The sequence below is a fragment of the Sciurus carolinensis genome, chromosome 1, assembly GCF_902686445.1.
Source record: "Sciurus carolinensis chromosome 1, mSciCar1.2, whole genome shotgun sequence".
Taxonomy (NCBI): domain Eukaryota; kingdom Metazoa; phylum Chordata; class Mammalia; order Rodentia; family Sciuridae; genus Sciurus; species Sciurus carolinensis.
The window spans coordinates 9,944,843-9,966,203 of NC_062213.1; the positions used below are offsets into that span (position 1 = coordinate 9,944,843).

General features: G+C 33.1%; 1 protein-coding gene across 5 annotated transcripts in view; it reads right to left on the reverse strand.

Moving 5' to 3' along the window:
- Positions 1 to 21,361, reverse strand: part of Phf20l1 (PHD finger protein 20 like 1) — a 72,237-nt gene that overhangs the window by 38,172 nt on the left and 12,704 nt on the right. For 3 of the 5 annotated variants that reach the window (XM_047526607.1, XM_047526598.1, XM_047526614.1), the window contains exons 3-9: positions 15,195 to 15,366; positions 14,958 to 15,042; positions 11,299 to 11,387; positions 10,994 to 11,071; positions 7,826 to 8,039; positions 7,130 to 7,255; positions 2,323 to 2,405 (exon numbers count right to left, since the gene is read on the reverse strand). In XM_047526607.1, coding sequence (XP_047382563.1) covers positions 2,323 to 2,405; positions 7,130 to 7,255; positions 7,826 to 8,039; positions 10,994 to 11,071; positions 11,299 to 11,387; positions 14,958 to 15,042; positions 15,195 to 15,366 — 847 coding nt within the window. Of the gene's footprint in view, positions 1 to 261; positions 2,406 to 7,129; positions 7,256 to 7,825; positions 8,040 to 10,993; positions 11,072 to 11,298; positions 11,388 to 14,957; positions 15,043 to 15,194; positions 15,367 to 21,361 lie in introns of those variants that run through there. The other 2 variants (XM_047526621.1, XM_047526627.1) reach the window with 2 other exon arrangements.

Genomic DNA, 21,361 nt, shown 5'->3' on the forward strand with positions numbered 1-21,361 from the left:
TTGGTGGGAAAAAGTGTACATCTGGTATTGAGTAGGGTACTGCTGAATGCTCTACAGATGGCATGCTGGGCATACCACAGGAAAGGCTGCTGTCAGGGGTCCCACTCAGTCTGTAATCATCATTTCTATCCTTGGATTTACTCATTATACATGTGTATTAGTGGTACTAATCCTTTCAAAAAGTACTCCACAAGTGGGAAATATTCCTAAACTTATCATAAAAGGTGTTGCCAGAAAAGTAATTAGAGCCATTACTTGTAAATAAACAATTTTATTGTTCATCTTCACATATGTGAAAGACATCACTACAGCATCCATTACTCTCGAGTTACAAAGTTATAAAACAAGATTTTAAAACTTAAATATCTTGATAAGATGCTTAACTTCTAAACAAGGACAGATTAACATTTTTAAAACTTACTGAATTATTATGCATCTAATGCAAGTTTTATCCAAAAGTAAATATAACATGACATTTCCCTAATACAATTAAATAATGTATGATTAATAATCTGAGAATGGGGTTTAAGACCACAGTTTTAATGTTGTAAAAATATAAATAAAATAAATTCATTAGCACAGTAAATTCTGGCTATAGGCCTGTTATCAACCTGTCATGAGTGACAATATTTTGACTCATTAGGACAACAAAAGTTGGTGACAATCAACACCTCCCTGTAGGTCTTGTTAATACCAAATGAGATGTAATTAAAGAGCTGTATAACTCGGCTTTTTAACCCTGAAACAGGGCTAACAGGTAGCATAAAAAGTAATGGTTTAGTTATAAAACATTTTCACATCAAAATCAACCTGAATGACAAATAAAAAATGAGGAACAGCATGACGTTCCTTAAAATCTAAATAATTTACAAAGTTTTAATTAATGGTCTCTGTTACAAAACTGGCAAGGGCTTTCAAAAACTATTTTTAGTTATGCAAATACAAACAGCCGAGTTATTCCATTTTCCTCTCTTTCCTTTTTAACTCAATATCAAAATGTCATTTTCTGTACTTCTCTCTGAAATGGGTATTGTTCTCTACCCTAACTTGCACATATAATAATTTTCACAATCATATTCACCTCACAGGATTGTGCATAATGAAAGATTGACATTGTAATGAATTTTCCAGAAACATTTTATTACCCAAGTCCCTGATATATCGCATTTTGAGGATACCATAACAGTGGTGAAAGCACAAGATATTGTTATATCTGGGACGTTGAATATAGTAATACACAGTAAAAAAAAAAAAAAGTCATTAAAAATTTGGCTAATATACTGACAATAACGGCAAAGACTTAACCGTTTGATGATCACAGAAAATCAGAAGGTATGAGTCATTGACATATTAATCAATTGAAAAGATCATTATTTTAATACAACATTAAAGGAGGCACCAAAACAATGCACTGTTATCAAATCAGGCCTAAAATAACACTGAAAAACTCAATACAATATCAATTAAATTTGGACTATTCTTTAAAACGCATATAGAGAATAGCAAAAGGTACTCATTTTTAAAGTATTCTTTATTAGGCTACTAATAAAGAAAATTAAAATAATACAAAAAGGATATATTAAAACTACATTAAGGCTCAGATTTTAAAACAGGAGAACCAAGAAAATCCAGTTATGGCTATTACTGTGTTCTTATAGTCTTACAGTGCCTAAGAAGTTAAGCCCTTCGAGAATGTTAAAGCATGCACAGTTCAGTATGTACAGGTATTGTGGGAATCCGAAGGTAGCCAAGGCAAAATCTAGCAACTGCAACCTTCACTTTTAAATTCCTCTATTAGGTGGTTAAAGACAGACCCTTAATAGTTTTTTAAACTCTCTTTTTTATTGTAGTTATTAAAATATACATCCTAGCAAAAATGTATGGCTCATTGATCAATTCATAAAACACATAGTCTAACAACACCAATTGTTACAATATAAAAGAAACTTCTTACAAAAGAAGCTTTATTTGATGTCAAAAAACCCTGTTTTAACTCACAAATGAAAAGTATTTGTGTAAGGGTCTTTTTATAAGCTATTTAAAGGTGATTCAGCTGGAAGCATATACCCTGGGATGCCTGTCTCCAGGCCTTCAAATTTTGGAGACAAAGGCTTTAGTGCCAGTCTATTGAAAACAAGCTCTAATGAAGTCTGTAGTTTATCTGTGTACCTTGGAAAAGGCAGAGTTAAAAATGTATCATCAATTAATTAGCTTCCTATTCCCATATGTGATCAAAAGGGCAATGTCAGTTACGTGGATACTACAGCTCCGTGATCATTCCAGTGGGAACCTTGAAAAAAATCAAATGCTACCATTTCATACCTGCTCCAGCATTGGAGCTGTTTCATTGTAGTCTTCTTTTTTTTCAGCACCATCCACCCCAACAGCTTTGGATGCCAACAAACCTTGAGAAAAATTGTACAGAGATGTCTTATTAGAAAAATATTGTTTTCACTCTCATTAATTTCTCAAAAATTTTAGTTGAGATTTCCCATGCTTTTTTAATAAACAGGAAGTAAATTTTTCAAATATTTACTTTTCAAAAATATGAATGCCTTTAGTAGTAAGTCAAGGCACTGATTCATAACTTAGAGGAGTTAATCAAATAGTCGTGAAGTTTTTAAATGACACTTGAGATACACACACACACACACACACACAATTTATTCTGTAAAAATATTAAATTTCATGGCTTAAAAAATCCAGATTAAGATATCTTAGCTAGCTAATACTCATAAAACAGACTAGAATATGAAATGACTTTATTGTATTATCAGCTAAAAAATGCTCCAATTTTTAAATTTTACTTAGATCCTTTAACTTAAGTTTATGTATTTATTATTTCTGTGCTAAGTTATATCTTATTTTCTTACAAAAGTTTCAAAAACCACTGGAAAATTCATTTTATATTAAGAAAGAAACAAGTGTGGGTCCTTCATAGTATATCTGAATTAGAGTTTCATTCTATAAGTGATGAAAGAAATTGGAAGTTTCGGTTTACTCCAATGTATACCACTAATTCTCAATTTCAGAAGCCAGAACATTTTATTTAGAATATATACATGTGTGTGTATGTGCATATATATACAAACAAAACATAACTCTGCCTTAATTTATAAATTAAAGATAATTACTTGGTTAAATTTCTTTGCTAAGTCTGTCAGTGCCTTTGATGACACTGGGTTTACAAGCTGAAAATTTTTGTTTTTGTTTATGGCCACACTGATTATAAATGCTTACCAAACATTATGTGGCCACATAAAACCTTTGCTTCAAAATAAGCCTTTTTAACAACTGGCAAATAATATTAAACTCATTATAGCAATTATATCACCTTTATTACTGAAGTTGTCTACAACATTTCAGAGGAAGAAAAAAAGTGTCCCAGAGAGTATATAATACAGAGCTAATCCACAGGCAACATAGGCCTAGCTTGGGATAACCACCTATATAGTTTCCTTCTCACATCACATAAAGTGTAGATTTAATAGGAAAAAATGGTATAAACAACTTTACAAAAAAAGTTTTTAAACTGTAACTTCAATCCTAATTATATTCTGAAAACACTTTTACATGACTGAAAAAGATTTCACATGGAATATTTCTTTAACATTTAAAACTATATTCACTAGGTTTTTCTTCTCAAGATCATATTCTTGGGAATCATCAATGAAATTAAAAAAGGAAAAAGAATTAGGGAACCAAGTTTTGTCAGAACTAAGCAGAGGTTCTATTTTTAGGGGCTATTTAAATAGGACAAATATTTGCTAGTAACTATATCAAATAATATTTTTTATTTCCTTTAGTATAGATGGTAGAGATAGCTTTTAATACTCATCAATAAATGGGATGGATCAGAACTATAAGGTTAAAAGTAAACCAAATAATTCAGCCATGATCTGTGAATTTACATTAGATGGTACAGGTCCAATTAAGTCAAAGTCATTCCCATGTGTTGGTTTGGGAAGGAAAAATAAAGCCTTGTAATGTGCTCATAGAACATAACAGGATATTTAAGTAAACTACTTAAAATGAGATTAAAAGAATACAATATTTGGTATATAGAGAATTCAAAAGTGCCAAGGATGATAAATAAAATTTTATAATGCTTTATATGCATACTAAATTAAAAGTTACTAAATATAAAAAAAAGAGGACAAATAAAACAGATGCTTGAAGAGATGAGTCTTATTTCTGCTTTAAGAGGCAATCCAGAATCTGTTGTCTTGACCTGCTAATATTCTGGAAAGAAATGTAGTATCTACAGAAAATGAGAAGTAATTGAAAGGAAATATATATATAAAGTGAGATTAATTTCAATTATTATCAAATACTTATTGTCTGTATATATTCCTACAGACTGTCCTCCATAACAATATCCAAAAGAATGCAGCTTCAAGGCATTAGTCATTAAGTAGAAACAGAATACCAAATATTCATGAGTCCCACCCACAAAGCGTCAACTTCACCACACTGTATTCCACGATAAAACACGTGTGGGCCTCAGCCCACCAACAGAAATAAATAGGCTATACCAGTGCTCCCTGGAATGCCAAGGGGAATACAAGCAAAGGGTAAAATGGTTAAATTCTTGGTCTACTTCCCATCTGGGGATGAGACAACCTTTATGTTGGCATCAAATGTCCTGGATATTATTGGCAGTAACATATTACTGGTCACTTCAAACCCCAGGATTTAAAAAATTATTTCAAAACATCCTGAGTTGCACAAAGATATCTAAAGAGCAGAGCTTTCAGAAACTCTTTTGAATGATTAGGCACTGATTGTGTACTAACTGCTGTTGTTTCCTCTTATATCCCTTGACAATTTCTATTTTGAAACAGACTCAAATTCAGTTTGCTTGAAATTTTGTCCCAAAAGGGTCTGGACTCCCAATTTTCTATGTAAAATCGTCTATTTTAAATCAATACACATACAGCATATAATATCAATCAGGTACATGGCATAATGCAAAATAAGATCCTGGAAAAATGAAAAATATAGAGTAAATGTTATGTGTAATATATAACAACATAACATACACAATGTTATGATATATATGATATATACAATATATAATGTGTATATTTATATATTGTAACTAAAGTTTAAAGGTCTACCTTTTACGAAACTTTGGTAAGAGCCATCCTAATATCATTCTCTATACAAAAATCAAGTTTAGATTCACTGTAGGGTATGTATATGGGGGAAGGCAACAAAAAGAGTGAATAAATACAGAACTAAATGTATCCACCTATTGTTAGCTAGAACTATCTAAAGTAGTAAAATGAAATGGGAGTGTGGGGAAGATCAATACATCGTGATCCTAATTCTACTTCCTCTTAGTATTAATGGGACAAAAGGAAACACATAGGTAAGACTGAGAAGTTTAAATATACCATTATTCCAAAACAAAATAGCTATTTTATATTAGTTCTCATTTCTATTTAAGGACCACAAATGAAATTTATTGTACAGAGGCCAGCCTGAGTTTTCAACCATTGAAGACAATCTTACAGTATCTATTGTCTTTTTGCAGGGTAACAGTTATCACATGAAATCAAAAACAGATGAAGAGAGATGAGTGACTAAAAGGATCACCATACACTTAAATCTTCTGAGTAAATAAAGGGAAAGGATCATAACGGCTTCACATAAGATCTCATGCCGTGCTGCTGTTGCTGCCAAACCGTCCCATTTGAGATTCCCAAGGAAGAGTGAAGAGAAACTCCCTCCATAGAAGGCACAGGGCTTTACTAAGCAACCAGGATCATAACTTGAGGCACATGGCAAAATAGTTCTTTTTCTCCCCCACTACTGTCTTCCAAAGACCATGCAGAGATAATGCAGCTGTTTTCTTTATTTCTTTAAATGTTGAGCTTGCCCCTCCCAGGAAGGCCTATAAGAAGAGGCATATGTGAAAGTGTATTGACTGAGACTTAAAGCAGGTTATCCAGACTGAAGGAAACACAAAAGGCTGGTAAGTTGGTGGTCGCATTCTGTCAGCATCACTTCCATCTTCCTCCATCTCCACTCCTCCAGTAGAGCTGTTTCAATCTTTGTATCCGGGAAGTAAGAAGTACTATCCCACTTCTGCCCTGAATGGAGCACTGGGGTTCGAATTTCAAGACAAAACTGAAATCTCAAGTTGCCATCAGAACAATAACTTAGAGAACATATTTGTTTTTTCCCCCTAACAGTTTCTAAAGAAAGGGTTTAATGGGTGAAATGATCTGAAATATGCCTGTCCTGGGGAAAAATAAATCCTATGTCAGAGAAAAGCATGAAAATAATATAAATAAGTGGCAAAAGATGAAATACGCTCACCTGTTGAAACCAATTATAATCATGAAGATGAACACAATAATTAAAGAATGGTTATAAGGAACCCTCATTTTCAGAGTCAGCTTTTGGTAGGCTTCCTCTCTTCAGAAAATGGTCAAAATGTGTTAATTTATTTTTACTTTTAGGTTTAACAATGAAATTAAGCTTCTTCAAAATATTTAAATAAATGCCAACAAAGATTTATACAGCTTTATTAGGCCAAAGGCACTAAAAACAATTTTGTCTTCAAAAAACAGAACACATGACTGAATCATTAAAATAACTAAACTCCCCTTTAATGTGTACGCAAAAAAAAAATATGTTCAGAAGTTTTTCAAAAACTAAAAATATTATGTTGAACAGGACTTGAAAGAGACAGGGCCTAGCATGATTGGCCCCTAATATTTCAATTCCCTCTTTTATGAACACTAACAGGCTAGGATTATCAGTGTTTTCTATGGTTCTAGCACTGTAGGTGGACAAAAGCCAATAAACCACTTCTTACAGGAACCATACCTACTACCAAAGTGATTTAAAAACTAAGGATTTTTAGCATTTAAACTTATAAACATCCTCACAACACCCCTGTGAGGTAGGTAGAAAATATGTGCTATTTTTCCACGTTTTACAACAGAAAAAACTAGACAGTATTGAAAGACGTTTACTTGGAAGGACCAAAAGTAACTGTCTTTCTTACTCACCAGTTCTTTACAATGAACCAAAGATGCATTTTACTTTATTAAAAATCATACTGCTCTAAAAAGAAACCCTCCACCCCCCGGAAAGAAGAATCATTGTAGTTTACCAGTAATCTTGTTAAGTCGTGCTCTCTTTGCCTGAAATGAGTTGCCTTGGTTATTTTTCCTCTTGTTTGATAACGTGCTCTCTGGCTGTGGAAAGACCATCTTTGGAACGTTCTCTACATGAAGTCCTACTTTTAACAGAACACATATGTGAGAGTTTATCTAAAATCCAAAGTGCAAACACATGATTTTTTTTTTTTAAATAGCAAAATAGTAAAAATGCTTTGCCTATTTTTTTAATCTAGTGCTTCCTTAGAACTTTAAATAACATAAATCCCAATTGTTATATTATAAATAAAAGACCACTAAGTAATTAATTTTTAGGAAAAGTGGAAAGAGAATGACAGTGCTTTTCCCATACAACATACTGAAATACATACAGAAGCATTTAAAAAAAAGCAAGAAACCCACGAAATAACTCAGACAAAAACCTGCTACTAAGATGTTACAAATCAAAATTTCAATTCACTTCTATTCTAGAATATTGATAGCATCTAATATCAGGTACTGATATTAGAACTTTAAACTTCAGATCTGTCCATATGCTGCTCGAAAGTCTGACAAACTATTTTGCTAAGGGAAAAAAGCCTAATAATTTAATCATAAACTGAAAATTACAGGTAGTCAAGGGATTGAAATTATTCATTGTAAGAGTTTACCAGCGTCACTAGGAAGGAAAATAAGAATGCATTTTGTACCAAACGTTTCACTAGATGTAGGCAGATCTTCCTTTTTCTCAACCTCTGGTGTGGCTATGTGAGTCGAAGTTTCTTCCTTCTTTGAAGGGACTTTAAACCACTTTCTCTCTTCTTTCTCTTTTTCTTTGTTGCTGTTAGCACTGGTACGGGGTTTACTCCCTGTTTTATTCTTGGCTGCAGCTGCAGCAGCTGCTTTGACTAAAGCTATCCAATCCTCCAAAGGAAAAGCACAAAACATAAGTATTAAAAATCAATCAAAATGCAGTACACTAATGAATAAAAACATGTATCACACTTTCAAAGGTACTTTCACTTATATACACTAGAAAAAATTGAGCTGTTTATGCTGTAGATCAACATTGAAGATTATCAAATATAATAATCTAATGGACTAACTGGATTACACAGCCTTCTTAAAAATAACAGTCTATTGGATAAGTGTTCCTCTGATATATTTTCATGGGAATAAAACCTAATGAAGAAAGTCTATGGCAATTAATAAATACTGCATAACATTTTATCTTAGTATTTTAGGGTTTAAATACTGAATCTCCTTTCTTTTTCATAATACAATGGCCCATAAAAGAAGAGAAAAATGCTTATATTACAATCCTGCAAAGATGAAAAGAAATGTATTCCCATTTTCAGGAAGAATATATCACTCATGACAGTTCATTTCATGGAAATCAAGGTATGCTCTCATTATTTCCTAAAGCTTTTAAAGTTTAGAATCAACTTAGCAAAATAATATTACTAATGAGAAAAAAGAGTCACATGACCTGAAAAAGGTAAAGTGTACACTGTCAGTCTCCAGATTAGTTTCTCTCCCTTTATTATTATCTGGGTGTGGGTAGCTACCATTCTACTAAGTTCATCAAAATATGCAAAAACATTAAATTTTTAATCCAAGCAATTGAAAACAATTTATTAAACAAAAAGCAATACAGGTTGATGGCTTTTCATTCTTGAAAATAATGAAGATAAAGAAGCCACTAAAAACAACAAACAAAACCTATCTATCTCTCTCCCCTGTGATGGAAAAGCACTGAATGCATAATGTGACTGCACCTAACACATTCATTCACCTATTTTCTCCTGAAGGCTCTGCTATATAAGGCACACGCCTAAGTTTTCAAGAGAGAATAGGTGATTAAAAAAAAAAAAAGGTCCTGGCCATGAAATTCACAGGCAAATAAAATTAACCATAGGAGAATATAAGAGATGATATACCAAAGAAATAAATAAAAGTTACAAAGTAAATTTTAGACCAGAACACCTTCAGCCAGAGAAAAGAGCAAGTTCTTATCCTGTTCTAAGACTCCATCCTAAAATATGTATGTTTCATATAGATACTTGATATCAACATTAACATTCCACTCAAACTCATGTAGTGGGAGAAAAAAAAAGATGGGGAAGGAGCAGAGAGAAGGTATTTTACTTTGGGTAGTGAACACCTCTACAATACCTTCTTTCTCTGAGAGAAAAATGCCCACAGACACAGTGTAAGAGGGACAAAAGCTAACACTTGATCCAGCATAATAGTAAAACCTCTTTAAGGTAGGCATTCAAGCTAGCCTTTGAATGCAAGAAGAGGTTGACAAGTATTAATCAACTAGTTCAAAGTTAGAAACGACAGCATTTAGACTTTTATTCAGACTGAATATTCATTTGGATATTCACATGAGTGATATTTTTAATAATTTACCATTTTACACAGATCCTTTAGACAGTTCGAGGAAGATCATTTTTATGGTGCATTTAATGTGTTATTCTTTGTTAATTTGGCAAAAGAAATATCTTTAGAAAAGGATTCCCAAAGTACTCAAAATTGGGAAGGTAAAGTTGGAGACAGAATTGTCTTAGCCTTGCCCAAACACCTGATTCTGTGCATTTCCTAGATGAAAATAAGTCAAAAACTTGCTGGGGAAAAAAAAAAAGGACCTATAAAATGGGAACAGTTTAAAGTAATTCTACAACTATCTTTAATCTGCTTATAGAAAAAGTATGAAGAAAAAGTGAAAAATAAAATATCCTACTACTTATATATTTTCAGTTATTTTATATTTTGCCATTAATTTTAATGTTACCATACATCATGGTATAACTCAAATACTTATAAAAATAAGCATTCAATAAATTTAATTTCTACAGTCTGTTAATTTTACCCCAAAACCAAACTGGCTCAATACCCCAACTGGAGCAATGCTATCAGTACCATTTCATGCTATAAGGATAACCAGAGTTAACAAAATAAATGTTTTAAAGCAAATATATATGTATAATGAGACTTTTGTTTAATTAAACATATATATACTAAATTATTTTTCCATTGTTTTAATTGATCTATGCAGTAACCACAAAAATCACACCACTGAATGCTTAAAAGAACATTTTATTTATATGACATGCAGGAGGACACAGCACAATTTCCTGATGAAAAGCATTTTCATTTTAAATTGCATTGACATATTAGTAAATATGTAATTGTGTTAACCGATCATTTTGCAAGTTAATTCTTGAAAACCAGGTAATGTAAAACAATCACACTTCTCAGAAGATTTCTTCAAAAATATACTTTTTAAATGTGGTGGCAAACATGTCTAGACTATTAAGTGTTCTCATTTAGTTTAAGTTAACCAGGTCACTAAAACACATTTCATGATGACACTTTTTGTTGCAAGGTCTGGAACAAATACGTAGCATATTTCCATATTAGACATTTTATAGATCACTTTCAAGTTTTTAAAATTAATTGTAGGTCCAGGTGCTGAACATCCCAAATAACAGCAGAACATAAAAGAAAATACTTTATGTTTCTAATGGCACCTTTTCTTTCCAGTATCAGAAAATATAATCAACTAATGGAATCACAGTGTTAACTCCATTCCAGATTTCTCTTCAAATGCTTACCATTCATTCTTGCTTTGAGCAGTGACAGACCATATAATACACTGCTGCCATCATATGACTCATAGAGCCCTACCTGAAACAGCCTACAGAGTGTCAGGTAAGCGCCTTTTAAAGGAAGATGAATGACTATGATTTGTAGAAGGAAAGAAGAAGATAAGAAACTCAATGTAAAATTTCGTATTAAAAATTAACTTTCTAAATGATTCTATATACCAGATAAAAGAAAACAAAATTAAAAAAAAAAAAAAAGGCACTTACCTCACTTCCCATAGACTGGTTACACGATCCAGCTGGGTCGATAGGACAACACCAGCTTAGTGGGTGCTGGGATTTCACCTGGAACAGAAACTAGTGACCTATAACTTTAGCAGGTCTAAAACCAAAGAAGCAAAAATCAAGTGTATAATTTATTTTACATTCTAAGCTTCTTTTTTGCTGCTATTTGGGGCTATCAGCACATAACCCTACAATTATTTCACTTGTAAAATATATTTGTATATTTTGATCAGTCACCATTCAAGAAGACATCCCTTTGAGTAGCTAGGAATACTGAACACTCTTACCTGCCCCTTAGCATCCTCAGGCATGGCTTTAATGTGCATTCTTTTTAAACAACGAATTACACCATCATAAAACTGAACTGTGAATGTTCCTGAAATAGGAGCAATTTGGAATCATTAGAAAATATCAAGCAAACTTACAGCAAGACATGGAAGCTAAAAAGCAGTAGCCTGACATAAATAAATGCTGTGTGATAATACCACTGCAAACATAAACCCCTTCTAAGGACTCCATCAAGTTTACTCAATTTACTTTCTCTCTCCTTCTAAAAACAACTATGACCTCATATTATCCTTAAAAAAAAAGAATGAAGGAATTAAGTATTATTAAGTTGGTTGCCTGTAATTCTGATTCTTACTGAAGAATTTTAAAATTTATTTTGTAATAATTTAAATATGCTTGAACTTCTATCTGATTAAAATAAAATCATCATTTACAAAAGCAAAGCATTCCACAGGAATGAGAATTTGTTCTCTTGGAAAATTTCTTTCAAAATAATTAAAAGATTCTGACATAGAAAAAGATCTTTTCCCAAGAAAAGATCATCCTGTGGCAACAGTATCAGATTGGCAAAAAAAGATTTACATATTTTCAGACATTTAAGCCAGAAAATCATTTTTCAAATCATCTAGATGATTGTCTACTTATACAGAGCAAGACCCTGAATTCCAGGAAGGGGGAATGCTGCATCAGCTGCTGGTTAGTTCAGCAGCAGCACGGCTAAACATCCCTCATTTTGTCTCTCCATCCATGTCCTTCCTACTAACTCATTCTATTTTAGGATTCAAGATTCTGTTGCATATTCACTTGCAGAAAGACTGTGAAGCATAATTAGTTTTTGGTTACAGACCCCACACTTTGAAGTCTAGAGAAGCCAAGAATACTAGAAAAAAAATACAGGAATTTTATACTTATGGAAATCCAAAAGCTTCCTAGATAAATGTTTTTCTACAATTTTCCAAGTGAGAGCAGGGTGTCAGATACCTGTTCTTTACAAATGAAGTATAAATAAGTAATGTGATGATTATTATTAATGGCTTTGGAGTTGACACCAAAGCCAATGGCATAGATGTGCAAAGATTTTTTTTTTTGATCATCTCAATAAGACCATTTGAATTCATATCTTTCTACAATTGTCATAATGCTAAATATTACAAAGGTCCAAACTCAAGTTAAGAAAACAACTGACCAGATGATGAGCAATGATATAAAGACAACAGAAAATGTCCGAGAATGTCAAACTGAAGGTATACCTGGCAACTGTTTTTCCTGCAACTCTCCCTCCTCTTCCTTTCTCAAAATGGCATTCCAGAGGAGCCCAGGCTGCTGGCGAGGCCCTCCAGTTGGTGCTCATACCTTTTCCTCCACTCCGATGTTTTCATCTTCCTTAAGCCTATTTAACTCCAACCCACTCTTCAAGGGCCATCCCCAAGATGAAAACTTCCTTGACTCCTCCAGTCACACTGACTGGCCTCTACTCTTTGCCTCTATATGCTGTATCACAAACACCTAAATGTTCACATTTGCTAATTTGTTTTGCTTTTACACTGAATTGAAGACTTCCAGTGCTTCTTGTGTACTTTTTTTTTTGGGGGGGGGGCAAGTTCATCTACCATGCAGGACATAAAGAAATATTCTAGTAGATATTTTCAAAAACAAATGAAAGCTGCCAATAGTTCACTAAAGATTCACTGGAACTAAAATGGCAGCAAACACTGTACCTACCGTTATCATCACTATTCCACTAACCTAAGTTTAATTTTCTCTATTACATGCCTGTGGATAAATGGGATAGGATAAAGAAAGAAGGTGGCTTGATTTTGAGTGTGATACACGTTTACCTGTGTGCACAATTTCAAATGTATTCATTCAATTCATTCAGAGAATTTAAACCATGAAAGAAAAGTCCCAAAGCTTTTCACACTAAAAGGAACATTAAAGAACATTTTTAAAATTTGGCTTTGTTTTGTTTTGGGTGGATCCTTTTATCCAAAAGAACAGGTTCATCACTTTTTTTTCCTTCCAAAAACTGTTACTGACTCCCTATTCTGTATGAGGTTCACTGTGAACAAGCCTGGGTCCTGTGAGCTTCATGACACAGCTATATAAAGGGTAAGTGCATGGGGGAGATATAGGCCTTACTAGAAAAGGAAAAATAATCTGCAAAATCAGTGATAGTTGTCTCTCAACTCTTCCTGCAGTAGGGTAACACTGTTCATAAAACCAGATACAGCCATGGTTTCAACTCATTAAAACAATAAACAGGAAGCTTACAATTATTGCATGCTTCACTGCCCATACATAAAATTTGAATTCTTTAGCAATATCATAAGATACCTCATATACTGACCCTTGCTCCTCTCTTGCCAACCACTTTCCCTACTATTCCACTCCTAATAGAAGAATTCTTTATTCAAACAACTTGAAGTTCCTTAAGATAACAAGTCTCTCTTATATCTTCTCCATGTATTATTTCTTATGCCAAAAAAGACCTTTAATCCCTTCTTCAGCTAACTGATGTGTCTTTCGAAACAGTTTGTTTCCCCTTACTTACATCAAAGATCCTTCTTGCCAACAAACTGTCACTCAATTTTTTTTTAGTAAAAAACAAATAAGTTGGCAAATATAAGAAATTATAATAGAAAACTAATATATAGCTGACTTGAAACATATATTTTTAAGCATTTCACAACTGTTTTAAATGAGACTTTGTATGAGAACTTTTAAAAATAAAATATTTAAGTATATTTTCAGTGATAATTTAAGCATTACTTTTCATGCTTTTACAGATGAATCAATCTACAAAGTCTAGATTTTAAGTTCATATCTGTCCAAAAAGTTTCCCAACCTTATGCCACACTATGACACCTGGTTTGTTTGGTTGGTTGGTTCTTCTGCCATGCTGGAGAATTAACCCAGGGCCTGGCACATCCTAGGCAATCACTGTACCACTGAGTTATACCCCCAGGCCAGATATTTTTCTGTTTTGTTTTATTGAGACAGTGTCTTGCCATGTTGTGCAGTCTGGTCCCCAGATTCCAGGGCTCAAGTGATTCTCCTGCCTCAGTCTCCCATGGAGGTAGGACTACAGGAATGCACCTCCATGCCGGACTAATTTCTGTGTTATTTTCAACATTTTCGATTACTTTGGTAACTTTTGCTCGGTGTGATGTAGTCTAAAAAAATGTCCGCACAGGCTATTAGGAAAATAAACTCAATTATCTAGAGATACTACTGGAAGGGTACAGGAGAAATGTACAATAAAGAAAATCCTCAAGTTCCATAACCTTTCCTCAAAAAATACTGCATGTATTTCACTCACAAATTGAACTGATTTGAATTTCCCTTTATTTTAAACTTCTCCTTACCCAGTCACATATAGGAAACAGAACAGATATAAATACATATAATATAAAGCTGAAAACTTGAAGTTGAAAAATTTTAATTTTATTTAGTAATTTGTGCCACCTTATTTTATACAATATATAACATATTAAATGCTCCCAAAATAGAACACTAGCAGAAAATGAATTCAATAAAATATAAAACACAGAAAAATAAAAGCTATATATAACAACTACATATATTAATTAAAATAAAAAATATAGTTAAATTTTACTATCAATCCTATTTTAATTCTCAGATCATTTTGACTACATACCTTCTTTGTTAATTGCTTCAATCTTGGCAGGGTAATAGCGACAGTCTGTCCAACGAGCCAGAACTTCTTCTCCAGTTTTAAAATCCTATTTTAAACAACTTTTAATATCAATTCCATGTATAATAAATAAGCATTTCCTTAACAAAAACAGACTTTTGTTGAATTTAACAGAATGCTTTTAAAATATATCATTACATATTTAGCAAAATTAGCAAACAAAATAAGCATGCTACTTACAAAGAAATCTTCCTCTTCTTTTAGCCCTTCTTTTCTTAATGCAGGTCTCTCAAGAGGTCGCAATCTATTGCTATCCCAGTAAATCCATTCGTCATAACGATGACTCCAACGCTCAAAATGGACTAACATCTTGCCCTCTTCATAGTCGATTTTTTCAATTCGTGATGGGTACCTCAAAAACAAAAAAGTTTCAAATCAAGAGAAAATCCTTACATTTGTTTATACAGGGTATTATACAGAAAGATTCCACTGAACTACTGCTTACCATTAAAAGCATGAGCAAAACAATACATATGTTCACATTTTAAACTATCAAATCCATAGTTTGCTTTATTATTACTATCTTTTATTAATGATCACTCTCAAGAACTGAAGAAATAAACCCTTCGATACACTCCTAATAAAAATTCAAATTACTGCACTGTTTTGGGAAGTAATGTCAATGCATCAAGAGATTTAAACATATTCCTCCTCTTTTGACTCAGTAATTCTAATTCTGAAAGCATAAACACAAAGCATTATTTTGTAATAACTAGGAAAATAGAAACCATCTAAAAATATGGCTGAAAAAACTGAAGCCTATCTATAGTTCCATGAACTATGGCATATTTGCTAAAGGAAATATTAGTCCTTAAATGTGATGCTTACAAGTAATTTAAAAAGTGGAAAAAATGAAAAACAAACACAAGTAAGCACTAAGTTTAGAATTAAAAATATGCAAACTATGTTTAAAAAAATACAAATATGCCAACATGTACATCTGTCTCTATATGACCGATTTATTTTTCTATACTTTCCAGTATTTTACAATGAAAAGCTATAATGGTTAGGAAAAGCTCAATAAAACCTTAAATTTAAAAATATAAAAATAATATATCATTGTTCTGTCTTCACATGTGCAGATTCTTCAATGATTAATTCCAAAATAAAAATCAGTTCACTTGGAACTTTTTATAAGGAAAATTGCCTATTTCTAATGTACTGTATTAAAACATTCAAAGATGACTCAAAATTCTTATAAAAGTATGATTAAATACATTAAGAACTCAACAGCAGCACATGGGAGACAATTCAGCCATAAGAGTTTATGCTACATGTTTGCTAGATTTTGATCAATGTAGAGCCTTTTTCCCCTGTTGAAAATTGGCTCTAAATAGAGAGTCCCAAAGACCTTACATAACTTTGGAAATTACTACTTGTTTTATAGATCCATCATGTCATTAAAGGTCTCTTATGAATCTTTCTCTGAATACAGAGATACACCTTCTTATACACAACTTCCACATACTTTCTTACTTCTTTGGCAGCTAACCCCATGTTTGTCTCATGATACTGAGCTACTTGCAAACTGCTTGAAGGTACCATGCTCCATCAAGCACCTGTGCTTTTGTGCATTCTGTTCTTTCTGCCCAGCTCTATCTGGCCTTCCCTTCCTCTGTATCCTTACTGTCCAGAATTGTTTTAGTGTGCAGCCACTTGTTTTAGTGTGCAACCACTGCTGTAAAGATCTCCCACCCTTGTTGCTCTCATAATGTTCATCATATGATTACCATCTCTGTATAGATTCTCAAACTGGGTGCTACAGAGCATTTACATCCCTTGAGACACTGAGATATATGACACCAAAAAAAGATCCTAGAGTCAAAAAAGCTAGGAATATACTGGGTTTAAAAGTTAAACTGCTTTCATTACTGAAAGACTTCTTGGTGCTACCAAGAGGATGGAGACAAAGCATTCATTTCACCAAATTTAGGTACCACTGAATACTAACATTTTTGAAGACAGTATACAGCCAAGGAATATGATTCCAGAATGCTCCTCCAGCCCAGGGATAAGTAAGTCATCTTCATCTTTGTACTCCCAGAACCTGGCACAGTGACAGGACACACAACAGCCACTCGGGGAGTATTCAGCAGGAATAAGAAGTGATGTTACAGAAAGACAATCTGCATGTTTCTTCACAACTATGAAAGTTACTGACTCAATTATAATCTTAAGCTAGATCTTATAGTCTTTTTTTTTTTTTTGGAAAGTAGATGTGAGTTAAGGAACACTTCATTACAGAAAAGTATAACAAACACACACAAAAAATCCAGATAAACATACTTGCTGAGGAGAACAAGCCCAAGCCCACCCTGCATACAGAACCTAGGTTATGGTGCTTGTCTTTTCCAGAGCTGCTCTGATTTTGTGTTTTTGCTATTCTGGTTTTTAAAATACAAAAATTATCAACAACATCAAGGGAACCCTAGAACAAGGTTGGCTATCCTTTATTTTCAACATTCAACAACCAGTAAAGTACTACGAAGAGATTTTCTATCAATTACAAAAACTGATAAAATTTCTCTCAAAAGGTAAGAGCCTCTGATTTTACATGCTTAATTTATCATCATCTTTTAACTTCTGAATAAATAGTAAGGGATTTTTTTTTGTCTAAGTCCCTTCAAATTCTAAGTGGATACAGCTCTACATATGTGAAAAATTTCTCAAAGTGAGGAAAGTCCACAATAACAGATTTAAACATCTCTATTTTTATAAAATGATTCAATTCGGCAAAAAATCAGAATCTAAACTAGTTTAAATAATGTAAAACTAGACTGCATTCTTAAGTAACTTATGGTTTTCCTAAAATATTTCCAATTCTGCTGGCTGAGAGGATGCCTGATGCAACCACCAGTTTACAAACTGTATTTTAAGAGCCTCTTCAGAAGTCACAGCATGTCAAACTCTGTAATTATCTACAAACTGAAGTGCATACTTGAGAAAGGGTCAAGAGTTAAATAAGCAATGTGATACCTAGGATTGATATAATTTTAACTTTTAAAAGATCTACTAATGAAATTTTGAATCTCAAATAAAGGTATCAGAAAACTTGGAATGGAACCACCATCTGACCCAGCTATCCCACCCAAATGACTTAAAAGCATACTACAGTGACACAGCCATACTGATGTTTATAGCAGCTCGATTCACAATAGCTAAATTATGGAACCAATCTAGATGCCCCTCAACAGATGGATAAAGAAAATGTGGTACATATACACAATGGAATATTACTCAGTCTTAAAGAATAATGGCATTTGCAGGCAAATGGATGGAACTAGAGAATATCATGCTAAGTGAAATAAGTCAATCCCAAAAAACCCAAAGACTGAATGTTTTCTCTGATAAGGGGATGCTGATCCATAGTGGTGGGGAAGGGAATGAAGAAACTTTGGATTATGCAGAGGGAAGTGAGGGCAGGGATGGGGAAGTGGGGATGGAAAGGACAGCAAAATGAGATAGACATTACTCCATATATATGTATGATTATACTGGTGTGACTCAGCACCATGTATAGCCAGAGGAATGACAAGTTATGCTCCATTTGTGTACAATGTGTCAAAATGCATTCTAGTGTCATGCATAACCAATCAGAACAAATTTTTTAAATTAATAAAAAAAGGTATCAGAAATATTGCCATGATAAAGAATGTCCAAATTTCTGTTCATTCATGCAATATATACTTGAACAGCTAATAAGACTAAGGTACTTGCTAGGCACTGTTGGTAGATACAAAAAGAAACAATTAACTTCTACCATCAAGGAGTTTATTAGCTTAAAGTCAGATGAATGAAAAACAAAGCATTTATTGTCATGTGTATGTCAGGGCTCTACAATTGTTACTTACTGCACGTCAACTGCTCTTTATATGCATTATCTCATTTGATCGTGGTGATCATCAAAGATAACAAGATAACACAGTCCCCATTCAATAGATGAAGACTAGTCTAAGATTACACATGATACAGCCATTATTCAAAGGCAAGACTGACAGGTAGAAGTTTATGTTCTATGCCAATAGGAGAAATGGGAAACAGCTTACATCTGAGTGATGATATCGCACACAATATAAACAGTTTAAGTGTATATAAAAAGTTTACATAGACTCTTTAATAATTCAGAGAAATCAGGGAGTCAAGAGAAGGTTCTTGGGAGACATTATCCATGTTGGACCTAGTGGGGGACTTTCAGTTTTGAGACTTAAATACAATTTAAAGTGAAGAGTACAGCATAATTCATTTATTCAGTGTTCATTTAATTTAAACTGTCATGTATGTAACTCTGGGGTAGAGAGTAGCCAATGAGGATTCAAAGTCAAGTCGGAGGTGGGATCTGTCCTCAAGGGCCATGCTTGGGGATTGGAGGGGCACTTAACTGAAATAGTGATATTTCCTTTCACTAGATTACATGATTAATAGTAAGATGAATAATAGGAAATAGTGTGATACCAGATTGGACTTGCTAGTTTTCTAACAGGTAGCAGGGAGTCACTTAAAGTTTTACTTTATCTATCACTTTATACCTTGAGAAAAAAATCATAACATTGAAATCTTTGCAATACATGTAAAATGCACAAAATGGCATTTTAAAATACAGTTCTATACAATAAAATGATTTCCCTGTTCAAGCAGATGGTCCATAGTAATAATGTTTGGAAACACAGAGTGAAAGAAAAATATTGTTGAACAAATGTATTCACAAATGTTTCCCATCTTGAACTACAACATTATTTTGATGCGCCATTTATAATTGACTGCAAATCAAACCTAAATTTTCCTTACTGAATTTAGAAAATGTTTTTTTTTTTTTTTTATAATGCTGAATCATAGAAAGCTGTTAGAGAAAAGAACAGTGATCAGGCTCAGAATCAGATATCTATGACTGATTGGGGAAAATATTTAACAAGTTAGGAGCCTGAAGTTTCAGAGTTTAAAGTGTCAGAGATAAGATGTCAAAACAATGATTAGGGATGAGAAAATTAAAAACAAACCAAAGATGGGTAGATTTCTCAAGAGTTCAACAAGAAGAAATGAAGAGAAGGTAACTTCACTAGATATATGATTCCTCAATGTGAAAATTTTACAGTTATTTTATCCCTATCTTGTGGTACTGCCAAACACCATAAAATTTCCACTGTATACCTTTCTTCCTGTAATATCACTTATGCACTCATTGTTTAAGTGATGTTTACTTGTGTACAAAATAAGGTAATGCCTCCACTGCTCTGGACGACAGACACTGCTCTTATGTGCCTTTTACACTTGAATCCTGAAAAAGTTTACCTTAATCAAACTCAAGCAAAATAATTCACCCTATTAGTTTTTTTTTTTTTTTTTAGTTTAATGGAAATAAAGAACGTATCCAAATACTCAGAAGATTTTAAGATAATGTTTGTTAAATTTAACTGACCCTTTTTGAATTCAAGTTCCTAATGGTCATGTTCCTGTGGCTTTAACTACAAATAGAGCAAAGTCATCATGAAAAATAAAAATTACTTTTACCTTCTCTGAACTCTTATATTGGTAAGGCATTTTTATTGCCTTATGTGATATACTATCATATTAACACTATACTAGTGCTTCCAACATGAAGAAGATTGTTCAGAGAGTAGCAATATCTATAGACTCTGGACTAAACCCATAATCAATAAGAACCAGACACTAACCAAAGAAGTTAGCTATACAATGAAAATACTGCATCAGCTCCCTACAGTATCAACTCCCAATGTTGTCAAACCACAAAAATAAGGAGAAACCTAAAATGGGAATTACTATTTACTGGTGAACTCATATACTGGCTCACACTGTACACTATTTAACACAGGCAGGACTTGACTCATTCACCAGAAGGATCGCAAAACCCCTGAGGTTATATTCAAGCAAAATGCTGTATGTTTAGTGTAGATACGTATAAGCATTTCTTAAAGGTGGGCATTCCCAGGTTTAAGCAGATTTCAAGAGCCTGTGGGCAAACAAAAATTTTTGGAAGGCAACATCATCTATTAACATTCAAACTATCAGTGGTTCCTTATCCTTGAATGAAAGAGGAAAAGAAAGGTGAACAGGCAGTCATATCAGAAATATCAACTGATGTATTAATAAACAGTAATAGTAAAACAAACATTATTTGAATTTAAGGAATTCATTCTGATTTGTCATCTAGTTTGATATAGCCAGATTTTGACCAAAAACTGATAAGAGAAGGAAAAAGGAATGGTCTTGAATCTCCCACACTTAAACTGAAGGTCAATAAGTTATAACCCACTGAGCAAGGCCAGAATGTTGCCAAATGTCCTAAAGACCATTAAAATTAATGAAAAGATCTGAGTAAAGACTTAGTAATT